Here is a 12403-nt window from a genome sequence, read left to right on the forward strand (position 1 = left end):
TGATCTTGCTCATTGTCCGACGTGACAGATATGATTTCTTATGAATTTTCCCTTTGTCAGAACGTCCGTTGCAAAGTTGAGGGTTAGAACAATATTTTTTAATTGTACAATGATCACGGTGTAATTCTTTGGAAATTTCTAAGGTAGAAATCTTATTATGGAGCCTTTGAACAATTTTAGACTTCTCAGCTTGACTTAAAGCACCTTTACGTCCCACCTTGCATATAAAGTTGGCATGCTGAAAAAAAAACCTGCAAGTCATCAAAATGACTGCCCTTTGCTCGCTATTGCGCAGATCAGCTTAAAATTTTATATCTGCACATGCGTGTTACCGTATAACGTGCAAATTTTCATGATTTTCATTGAAAACTATCGGAGTTAGAACACAAATATCGATTTGCATATAATTCTGGCACAGGGTGTATTACTCTCATTGTAGTTATATACATAACATTTTGTACTTCCTGATCATTTCCAGTTACATTTTCTGTAGTCAGTAATATTGTATGACTATGCTAAGCCTTTGTCAAGTGAATTGGTTTGCTAGTTCAATTTCTAGTTAAAAAATTTTTTAAATAAATAAAAAATAATTAATAAGAGGCATGGAACACAAAATGAAAACACTCATTTGAAGAGAAACTGCACATGAAGGCCAGAGAGTATAATAATCATACAACAATCATGATGAGGGTAACTGCCCAAAAGCATATAAATAATAAAATACCCTTATCTCCAAAATTGTAAGAGCTGAATATTATTAAATATAGAAATTGGGGAATAGTTTTATTTATTAGCATTATTGATAAGCATTGTTGATATATAGAAATTTGAATTATTGAAAAACTATTAGAAAACCTTTAATCCAATTTTTCTCTTTTTCTTTGGATTTTAAAGTTTTCTAGCAATATACACCTTCCTTAAAGTTAAGACATTATCTTTAGTCATTTGTTTTGAATATATTTTTTTAATATTTATTTTAAATTATTTAATATATTTGAAAAATATTTATTGGTAAAATAAAATAGGTTTTAATTAAAAGTTAAAAATAGTGTAAAATAGATAATTAAGGTAAATAATTAAAATACTATCAACAAGATCTGATAAAAATATAAGATAGCCATTTAAAAATAATTAAAGTATAAAAATAATTTTAAAAGATAAAAGTAAAAGACAAAGAAAAAAATGAATATGATAAAAAATACAAAAAATATAATACAAAAAAAATGAATATGATAAAAAATATAATACAAAAAAAAATGAATATGATAAAAAATATAATACAAAATAACATTTAAATTGGTTGAATCCAGGTTTTATATAATGTGGCCATTTTCTTCATATCATTATTGCTATCAACAATAAATTATGCTCTATAAATATTTTAAAGGAAATAGTATTTAAATGGGGAGGGGAAAGAAACTTACTTGATTTCATATTCCATTTTCTTGTTAAATGTTTCTATGCCAGAATAAAGATCAAATATTTTAAAATAGCAATCAGAACCACAAGTATACAACTGAGTTTTATCTGAAAATAGAAGAAAATAAGTGAAAAATTATAACAATCATTAAGATATTAGCCTGACGATTCTCTACAAGGATGAAACACAGAAGCCTTTGTGTAGCATTGGCATGAATATATTTTCATAACTTATATAAGTTCAAATGTATTTTATAAGTAAAATTACATAAATACCAGAAAAATACCTATGTGGATCAATCTATGTTGTGACAAGGTTAGGATTAATGGCATTGAAACGTAGATTGATCTGCATTGAGATTTTTCTGGCGTTTATATGATTTTACTTTACAAATGTATTGAGCACTTTTGAAAAGATCTTTTTTAGTTCAATATATTTGAACTCATTTAATATATATTAGTGATGAGATGATTCCAATATTTTTCCAGGTTCCAATTCTTTATAAATCTCTAAATATTGAACTATAAAGTTTGTTTTTTTTCCTAAAAACACGTGCTAAATGTGTAGATATTTTCTCAAACATAAAAACACTCTTGTGGAGGAGATGATCTATAAATTTTAGTTTTACTATTAGTTTAAAATCAATAAATATTTGTAATTTTATTATTACTACCAGCAAGACACGATTTTGTTTCTGAGTTTTTGAGACGTGCATTGGTGATTCGTATTATTTGGTTTCATATTCATCGCTAACCTAATAGGTCCTGCACTGTCATCATCTTGAGTGTTATTTTCACATATGACCTCCGATCCTCTTATGGTGTATCTTGTTGAACTCGGGAATGTTTCTGCCAAACTCGGGAATTTGGATGGAATTTTGAGTGGAACCCTTTACTTCATGAGAGTAGAATGCTCTTGTCCCATCATTCTATTTTTTAATCGCCCACACTGAGGATTGAACCTTCAAGAGAAGGCTGCTTTTTACAATTGATTTTTCCAAGTACTCTAACTACTGCACCACAGATCCTTGCAGACAATTCTAGTACACATTTTAGGAGCCTTAAACCTATTATTTATTTATATATATATATATATATATATATATATATATATAAATAAATAAATGTTTTTACTTATTATATGTCTATATCATCTATTATATATAGTTAACGGTTCTTATATTGTGTTAAATTCTATACTAGGTCTACTTAGTAATTGGTTATTCCCCAGCATATGTGCTGCTTCTTTGAGCCATCTTACTTTCCATGGCTGATGGAACAAGAGCATGCTACCCCCGTGAAGTAAATAAAGGGTTCCGCTTGAAGCTCCATCCAAATTCTCGAGTTCGACAAAATACACCTGAAGAGGGTCAGAGGTTACATCAACTGAAACATTTTAAAAATGACATTCAAGATGAGAACAGTAGTCCGAAGAATCCAAATAATGTGAATCCTTTTAAATTATCACTATTATAGATTTTCGAGAGTGCTGAAAATAACAGTTAAAATCCTAGGAAATTAGTAGTTTCCAAGATATGAAGAAATTATAGTTTTTAAAAGTGGGAGATCACTTTTCTATATTAATTCAACGTAAAATGAACACCCACTTTATAGCCACTTTGGTGGTGGACGTCTTATTTTTTTAGGGGGTGGTGTTCATTTAATAATTGTTGCCTGGTAGATATTCATTTTCAGCACACCCGAAAACCTATAGAAAACAAGTTTTTTTTTAAAGGTAAATTTTGTGTTGTTCTTTAGGCTACAATAAATACTGTTACAAGAAATGTTCCCCTTTTCTTGTAAGAAAAATATTAGATAAGTGAAAATGAGATTAGGATAGACCGAGATTTGAACTTTGTAAGCAAGGTTCAGAAATGGAATTTAGCATTGTTCAGTTTCACATAAAATAGTTTAGATATGTTGTTGTAAAAAGAATTTTGATTGTTCAATTCTTTTTCTGAAAACTGAATTAAAATAAGGTCAGCTAGAAAATAATGAACAATGCAATTTAAATATGTTGAAAAATAAGTTAGGTCGAAAAATAGGTTAGTAAGAATTCTTTGTTTACAAAAATGATTTGGGAACATGTGCGAACCACGTAAGTTCCCCATGTGTGTGTGGCACGTTTTGAAGCCATACATGACAGAAATGAAGTCTCAATATAGGAGCTAGAGTCGAAGATCAGTTAGAGAGAGACGAAGATCAGGGGCAGTTGAGTCCGGATCGAAGTCAGCACAGTCAGCCAGACAGATGAGGACATGAGGAGAGTCCCCCTTTAGGAGCGATAATAAAAAAGATTGTTTTTGTAACTTTCGTCTTCGTGTCATCTTTCTACAACAAAGGTGATGTGTAATCATCTTATATGAACTTTGTTCCCACTCATCGTTATTAATGAACTTTGTATAATCTATCCTAAGTAATGTGTCCCCCTCTCTATCATAAGTAATGACTGTCCCCTCTTGTGTCATAAGAACTGATCACCCCCTCTCTCATAGTCATTATGTTATAAGAAACTACAGAACTGTAGAAATGTATCTCGCTTCTCTCTCCCTCATCACCATCGTATATATGTACCCGTCATCTTAAAAAGACCCCATCCTTATGCAACAATACCACCCCTAAAAAAGATAACAGACCCTCCCCCAGAAAAGCTGACCATAGTAGGTGCTTATTTTGCATTAAATTAATATAGAAAAGTGATCCCCCACTTTTTGAAACAATAATGTGCATCTAAAAGGCAAATGTCACATGGCCCACTACACTATTCAGGTCATTAGCTTTCCAATGAGCCTTCATTTGTTAAATTCTGATCAATAATCGCTGAGATTTGGAACTTATAAAATTGCCAAAAAAGGTGGTTTATCTATATATGGATATATCTATACCCATCGCCAAATTCAATATTGAAATGCTCATATCTTTGGTTCTATGAGACCAAACTACATAAAAATTTGAAGGCTTTTTGAAGATTATAATAGTATTCTATGGTTAAAAGTTTATGATAGTTGGTAAAAAAGAAGCTATATTTTCAAACCAATAAAATATTCCCAAATTTGCCTACATTTGTATATATATAGTGTCCTGGCAGGTAGCTTCCGTTTTGCTTCTTCGGTTGTCTCCCTGTGGCCTTGCCAGGCCACTAATATAGATAGATATACACATACAACTCAAGTACACCCAACAGACATCATAAATGTATAGTTTTTAAATAAAATACTCTATCATAGGTTCTAGAAGAGCTAATATAGAGTACTATTTTTTTTTTAAACAAACTTTGACACATGCCATCAACATAATTGTTTTAATCATTTAAATGATTAAAACAATTATGTTGGATATTTAAAGAACATAATTGTTTTAATCATTTAAATGATTAAAACAATTATGTTGGATACTTAAAGAACATAGTAGGAAGATAGCACGATTCAGATCTAAACTCCCATGGAACAATATGATCTGAAGAAATGAAAATCATGATATTTATAGCGAAACAAAATAGAAAAGAGTGAGTGAATGCAATATGTCTTTTTTTGTTTTTTTTCCCCCCTGTCTGGGAGGTGTTTTTTTAATGATCACTAATGATAATCTCTTCACGAAAATAGATTTCAAACGTTATCTTAGCATACAAAATTATATGCAAAAACCTACATTTGACATAGTTTTACAATCAAAATATTTTTTTTTTTACAGATCTAGTCTTACACTATCGAACTATTGGAAAACTGTGTCCCAACATTACACCAGGTGTCATGCCCACAAGTGATAATACATAGTATACTGAAAATGATACAGGGTGGAATGATAAAACTGTCACCCTAGAAAAGACGACATGATTCCATTTCCATTTGATGAAAACCAGTTTTCTTTTTTTTGTTGCATGCCATTTACTAGTTGGTCAATTGTGTACAAATCCCAAGAGACTTCTATCATGGCTGAAAGTGACACAATGTTCAACAGGCAAGATTGGAGATGCGCCACTGTAAGGAGATGCTCTCTACCGATCCAAGTTATGACAACAGGACCATTGCCAGCACCCTCAAAATGCAAATCTGGATGGCTCAACGCATCAGACAACCCGACGGTTATGGTCTTTGATGTGGTTTCAAGTGAGGGCCACATCATACTACCTCCCATTATTCAAAGTCGGCTAGAAAGTCAACACCAAAGTATACTTGGATGTGCTGGGGTAATCAGATGGCCGCTGGCAGACCCTGGGTGTGGCAGCAGTACTTGACACTGGCCCACAAATCCAAAGAAACCCAGGCTTGGCTTCAGAAGGAGTGCTATGACTTAGTACCTTTCTCAAACCAGACAACTTCGTTTGGTCAAACGTTGAGAACATCAACATGACTTCCAACCACACCAAAGCCAGCCTGATCCCTGCCATCTGCCAAGTACTCACCAAGCTCCCGCCAACACTTGTGGAAAAGTTCCGGACCTGTATCGAGGCAGATTGAGGCTGAAGGTGGCTACATTGAATAGGTGTCAGCTCTACTACATAATCAAGTTACCTGATTTGATTTTTTCAATAAGTTTTAAAATAAAGCTGTAGTGTTGTTTTCTTTCTGGCGACAAATTTATCGTTCTACACTGTAAATGTTTCAACAGCAGAAGCGTCATTTTCGTTTGGGGGCATAAAAATCTGTATTCATATGTGACTTAAATTACAGAGAAAAATAAAATTTTAATTGCAATATTCAAGTCGACATCCTGAAAGGAGTTGAGTTTTAATCCTATTATGATAATTCAATTTTCTTTGATGATAGATATTTGTTGCATATATATATATAAAACGATCACTATTTTATGTGTTCACATAAAATCTTATGAGGATATATTTTATGTACCGATTTTCAGTATTTACTTAAATAGTGCTCAATACACTGGTAGAGCCAGGTAGCAAGTTATGAAAATAGATGGCAATTAAACTACAGTCATCAGTGTCTCATCCTCATAAGGAATCATCAGATTAAATTCATTCTGTGTAGCTTAATTGCCATATATTTTCATGATATTTAAGATATATTAATAGATAGTCATCCACAGCTGCTTCGTCATCTGGTTCATCAGTGTGACTAGACATATCAATATATCCATGCTAAAATTCAAAAGCAAAAATGAAACAAAATTATACAAACCTTGGCTTATAATCACTGTGTTCACACGTCCTCTGTGACCTATAAAATAGAAAATAATAATCATCCACCACAAGTAAAATCAACCATTACACGTCATCATGTGATTCAAATAGAGAAGATAGCAAAAATATGAATTGTCAGCATTTCATGATTTCAAAATAATTCTTGTTTCTTTCCAACATGAAACATCTTTTTTATCTTGAAATAGTTTGGAAAACATTTAAAATAAAGCAAAAAATTACACAAAATTAGAATTGTAGAAACAAGTTTATAAAAATCCAGTTTCACATGATAGCTATTCGATTCATAAAGGACAAGTTACCAGACAAGGCATGAAGCCACTTGATGTAAGGAGCTAAAAAACACTTCAAGGTCAAAAACTTGCTAATAATAAATGTTAGGTGGAAGAGATTCTGACCTAAACAAAAAGATATATTTATAAAATAAATGACATTTGTATAAAATAAATGACAAAGAAATATTTTTATAAAAATAGAAATTTATTTAAATATTTGAGAAGAAATTTTATTTATTCAGAATATGTCTTGAGTTAAAGTTGAGAGTTCAACTTCTTACATCCATCGCAGATGGTGTCCAACTTCAACTGAATTATAATTTTTTTTCCTCATTAAAAGAGAAAGAGAGACACACAAACGAAAAAACAAAGTAATACTTTACAAAGTCTAACTTGATTTGACCTTTTCACGTGTGAACTCCGACTAAACTGAGATTTTAAAACATCTGTCAATCTCCAGCTTAAATGTGAGATTTTGAGATGAAAACATCACTTGATTTTATGGGTCTCTTTCTCAAGGACAAGAAAAAATGGGTAGAAGGTTTTTTTACATGTGGGGATATCAAGAGTTCTTTATCGTTATGCCACAATTCAATGTGACTCATTAGTATCAGCTTTTGACAAACCAAGTAAATAAAAATAAAAGGGAAAATAATTGGAAAGGAAAAAAAATAAAAAGGAGAAAAAAAAAAAAAAATCAACTTACACCTATAGTGTTTAAGAAGATAATATTCGGTTAAATCCCAGACAAAGACACCTCCATCTTTGGTACCGGTAGCCAGCAGGGTACCATCAGCAGCCGCAGACATACAATAAACACTGGAATCATGTTCTAAAGAACTCTACAAAGAAAACACCATTGTATTAATTCTGCATCCTCTATCTTTCTTGGAAGCTTACTTAGCAAAGGAGAATGCATAAGGAACTCAAGATTTTTGCTTAATATACAATTTTTATTACATCTGATATGCAAATCATCGTTCTTATCCAGAATTCCCGCTACATTAAAAAATAAAAATTAAGAAAATTCTGTATGATGCATGTACCAGAGAAAAAAAAAGTCATATTCCAAAAATATTTGACTAGTTTACCTTCTATTGTGGTCCAATGGAATGGTTTGAATTTCTAAGATCAGATAATCCCTGTTGCTAGCCACAAATGCTTACAGATAGATACACATTGCCACATACATTCATTTGGTTCAGAAACATTCGATAAGATATAGCATAAGGGCCTACTTCACAAGATTTCCAGCTATGGTATAACTGGAAATATTTTCTCAATTATTAAATCATTTCTCTCTGATAGGTTCATAGAGGTTGATGGGCAGAGTACAAAATAGACTTCATGGCTTAGTGGGGGATGCTCTTTTCTCTTACCTGCAGCTTCTCTCCCACAAAAGAGACGTTGCGAGCCTGTCTTTGTTTTATCGTTATTTTCATGGCAAGTGTTCATCTGAGCTCCAATCTCTGCCCCCTCCCTCGCCAATCTTTCACGAAAGACACCAGTCTAGCTGAAACCACTGTCAGTAATTTTCCCCACTCTTTATCTGTGCCTAAATCCAAACGTAGATTCCATGAGCAAAGCTTCTTTCTTAGAAGTGCACGCCTGTGGAACTCTCCTCCGTTTACCTGTTTCCCACCTGACTACAACTTGGATGTCTTCAAGTCCAACATAAACAAATTCCTGACAAACCACCCCCTTAAGTAAGACACTATCAAATCTCCAATACTAATGATTACTACGATACTATCCAAATTGATTACTGTACACGCAATAACCCTTATCCCCGAGTGTCTTCCAGGCCTTGATAAGTGGTGACCTCCATATATATAAAAAAAAAAAAAAATCAGAGGCCCACAGTATTAATGCTGGAGTCCCTCAGGGGTCCACCCTGGGCCCAACTCTCTTCCTGATCTACATCAATGATCTCCCAAAACACATACTTAAATCATTCGTTGACATCTATGCTGATGACACGACCATCTATGGCAACACTTCAAAGGCCGTAAATGAGAAAGTTCTGATTCTCTCTCCTCTGATCTTGAGCGCGTGGTACAGTGGGAGAAGAGGTGGCTGGTTACTTTTAATGCATCTAAAACCAAGCTCCTATCTTTACATCATCAACGCTCTGACCTCCATCTGGCATCAATCGAAATGGATGGCTCTCGTCTTGGGGAGGCTCCATGTTTTGACAAGCTTCTGGGTTTAACCTTTAAACCTGAAACTAACATGTTGACATAAACCAAACAATCATAACTGTATTTCCATCTTAACAGGTTTAGCATTGAATATCAGATCGGGTATATACCAATTATTGAGCAACTTATTTTTTCTTTTGTTTATAAATTAAAATAAATAAAATAAAATAAATATAAAAATATATAATCTTAACAATCAATCCATAGCTCTTTCTTTACATATATAGAGAGAGAGTGAAAGAGAATATAAATTTATTCATCTAAACATTATTGACTACATATTTCAGTTTTGATTTCATTTAAAATCCAGCTGAAACATTTCTGCACATATGTAGCCTATAATGTTTAAATAAATTTATACTCTCATACAGTTCTACTCCTTATTGAGCACTATTTTATAAAGACTGGAGTTCTACTTGATTAAAATCTAGAAAATAACAATACAATTACTAATATGGCTGTAGTAATGATGCCATATTAATCTCTGTAAGATAATCAAAGTTAAGCAACGTTAAGCTTGGTCAGTACTTAGATGGGTGACCATGTAAGAATATCATGTGCTATACTAATGATTTTGCAAGCTGCGGGCTGTTTCTAATTTACAACTACAACACTGGCCGATGATGACAGATCAATTCATAGTTTTACTCTTAAACATTTTTTTCCAACTGATATATATTCATAAAAGCAATGTTAAAATTCTGCAGCACTTAAAACATTTCCATGCTAAGACATGATAATATTTATGTTGAAAATGTACCGAGGAAAGTATATTGCAATAATAAAAATATCACCGTTTTGAATGTCCAAATACTTACAAGGTGTTCTTTTGAGAAAAGGCGGACATTCATCTCACTAGAATAATGCCAAACCTTTAAAAGAAAACAAAATTATCAGTTTTGCAGGAACTTATTCCAATGATATATTGTCAAAAACATAAAGTCTGCTATATATTTATTTGATGCTTTGTTCGTTGGTCAGTTTAAAATAACATTTTTGCTAATCGGACACACTTAATATTGAATGTGGATTGGCTGCTGTTTGTTTTTTAAATTATGAACAACTTACAACTGAATATTGAAATAGTACAATTATTTTGCTTTATTTTTTTTTTAATTTTCATCAATCTTATATTATTTCAAAAATAGTAATATGTTGAAACAAGTATTTCTTTATATTAGAAAACATTTTAATAAAAAACACTTACATGGTTAATTGATTAATATTAATTAAGGTTAATTACTATTAATATTTGATTAATCTTTGAAGAAAACATTTTTTTAATATTAATAGTTGATATTCTTGTTAAATTTTTTTTAAACAATTTCATTTACCTTGACATCAGAATCCCAAGAACCCGACAACAGTTTATCACCAGAAATCAGCAAACACGACACTAAAACAAAAAGAAATGACATACATTTAATTGATTAACAAAACTTTATGTAAAAATTTTTTATTATTTCTATTTTTATCATTTCAATTGATCACATGTTCACGTATGCATCATTCTCTGTGAATCAGCATTATTCATGCTATTTGAATGTCGATAAAAGAAAAGAATAAAAACATTTGGATTCAAAAACATTTATTAAAGTTTGTCATAAAAAACACAAAAAAATATGTAGACAAAGAAATGAATATTAAACAAATATAATTGTCCCCATTACAAAAAAAAAAAAAAAAAAACGTGTTGAGAGGAAAAAAATTAGAAAATGCGCAAATGCACAGAATGTGAATTTTACATATGCTGAATTTGTTTCCAGTTCTGACACGCAGAGCAGAAAAATATATGACAAGAGTCGTTTAGTGCTTTGATCAGTATTTGTGAGTTGTGGGACTCGAGCAGAAAAGTTGCCTGTCAGAATTTGTAAATTATGCTGAGAAGGAGAACATTGTATCTTGAAAATCGTGCCAGAAAAAAAAAATTTTCCATGCACGGACAGAATGAAATTATACTCTTCTGTGGAAAGCATCCTCTTGCATAGATGCTTATCTAAGGGGAGATAACACTGGCTCAACAGGTTTTAGAAACTCAATTCACCTGCCTCCCTACAAACAGTGAATGACACAAAATGTGGAGTGCAGCAATTACTACCTGCCACAAGGATGTACATAGTCTTATGGCACCCATTAATGGTCACTAAGTGATTCCAAAAGCGAGTTAACTAAGAATAAAATATTGCAGATCATCAGTTTAATGCCCATTTTACATATTGGCACATATTGGACAGTTTTTTTGAAAAATGACTTCTAAACTAAGCTATCTCTAACACTTTATTTATCCTTGTTTTTTTTTTTTTTTCAAATCCATTCTTATCACTTTCTTCCATGTTTTCCTTGGCCTTCATCTGACCTTGCTACCTCAACTGTCATGCATTTAACAAATATTCTTGTCTTTCCTTTTACTGCAACTAAATCAACAAGTTTCCTGTTCTGCACATATCTTACTATACCATCTAAATTTCACATTCCATTGAGGTCATCCATTCTAATCCTATCTTTAAGATTTACATTAAACATCTATAATTTTTATTCCTGTCCATGTAGCATATATGTAACATACATGCTCAACTCTCGTTGGCCAGGTTTAACTTCCATATTTTATCACACTGTGATAAAGATTTTTTTGCTTAAGATTTAATTTTGTTTGAGGTGCCATGTTGTCCTTGTGCATTTTTGACAGGTGTTGTTTATTTCTTGTGTTGTTGAAGAGACAAAACAAGGATCACTGTTACTGCTGATATGTGCAAACGTCATGACTTATTGGTGAAAGAAATTATTACTGCTAGTGTTGATATAATAAGCGAACATCACTGGTTCATTCCTAGGTTTTTGGCATCATAACCAAATGCATCTGTCATAGTTGCTTTAAAACATTAGAGTGCAGCTTGAAAAGCGTTTACTTTTCTTTCTTCATATTTTTGTATCTAATGTACAATGTACCAATGTTGGTTCAGCAAATTATGAATAATTTGCTAGTTTATTACTGGAAAAAAAATGAACAAAAATGTAAACTTACCAGCATCTTCATGAGCAAATAAAGTTTCCAAAATTCGTCCATATTCAATACTGTAAAAATAACTGGAAATAAAAATTTTAAATCAAAGCTTAAAACATTAAATAATTGCTACTTCAGTGTTAGAACAACTGTCTTATAAATATTCGATTTAAAAACAAAAATTAAAAATAATAATTAAATCAAGAATATATTAGCAAACATTTATCAAATATATTTGATCTTTTGTTCAATGAAAAGCAATAAATGTTTCCCTTCAACGTATGATTTGATGTGAAAAGTAGGGGTTCGGTTCACTTGGAAAAGCGAACGCCAAAAATATCGAAACGTT

General features: G+C 31.8%; 1 protein-coding gene across 1 annotated transcript in view; it reads right to left on the reverse strand.

The window, feature by feature from the left end:
- The window catches only part of LOC145277497 (protein FAN-like), a 137964-nt gene that overhangs the window by 7106 nt on the left and 118455 nt on the right, over positions 1 to 12403 (reverse strand). The window contains exons 25-30 of the mRNA XM_080128887.1: positions 12076 to 12137; positions 10388 to 10449; positions 9872 to 9925; positions 7559 to 7694; positions 6558 to 6596; positions 1425 to 1527 (exon numbers count right to left, since the gene is read on the reverse strand). Of these exons, the coding sequence (XP_079985013.1) occupies positions 1425 to 1527; positions 6558 to 6596; positions 7559 to 7694; positions 9872 to 9925; positions 10388 to 10449; positions 12076 to 12137 (456 nt within the window). The remainder of the gene's footprint in view (positions 1 to 1424; positions 1528 to 6557; positions 6597 to 7558; positions 7695 to 9871; positions 9926 to 10387; positions 10450 to 12075; positions 12138 to 12403) is intronic.

This window comes from Euprymna scolopes, chromosome 6, assembly GCF_053919585.1.
Source record: "Euprymna scolopes isolate OS-2025 chromosome 6, ASM5391958v1, whole genome shotgun sequence".
Classification (NCBI taxonomy): Eukaryota; Metazoa; Mollusca; class Cephalopoda; order Sepiida; family Sepiolidae; genus Euprymna; species Euprymna scolopes.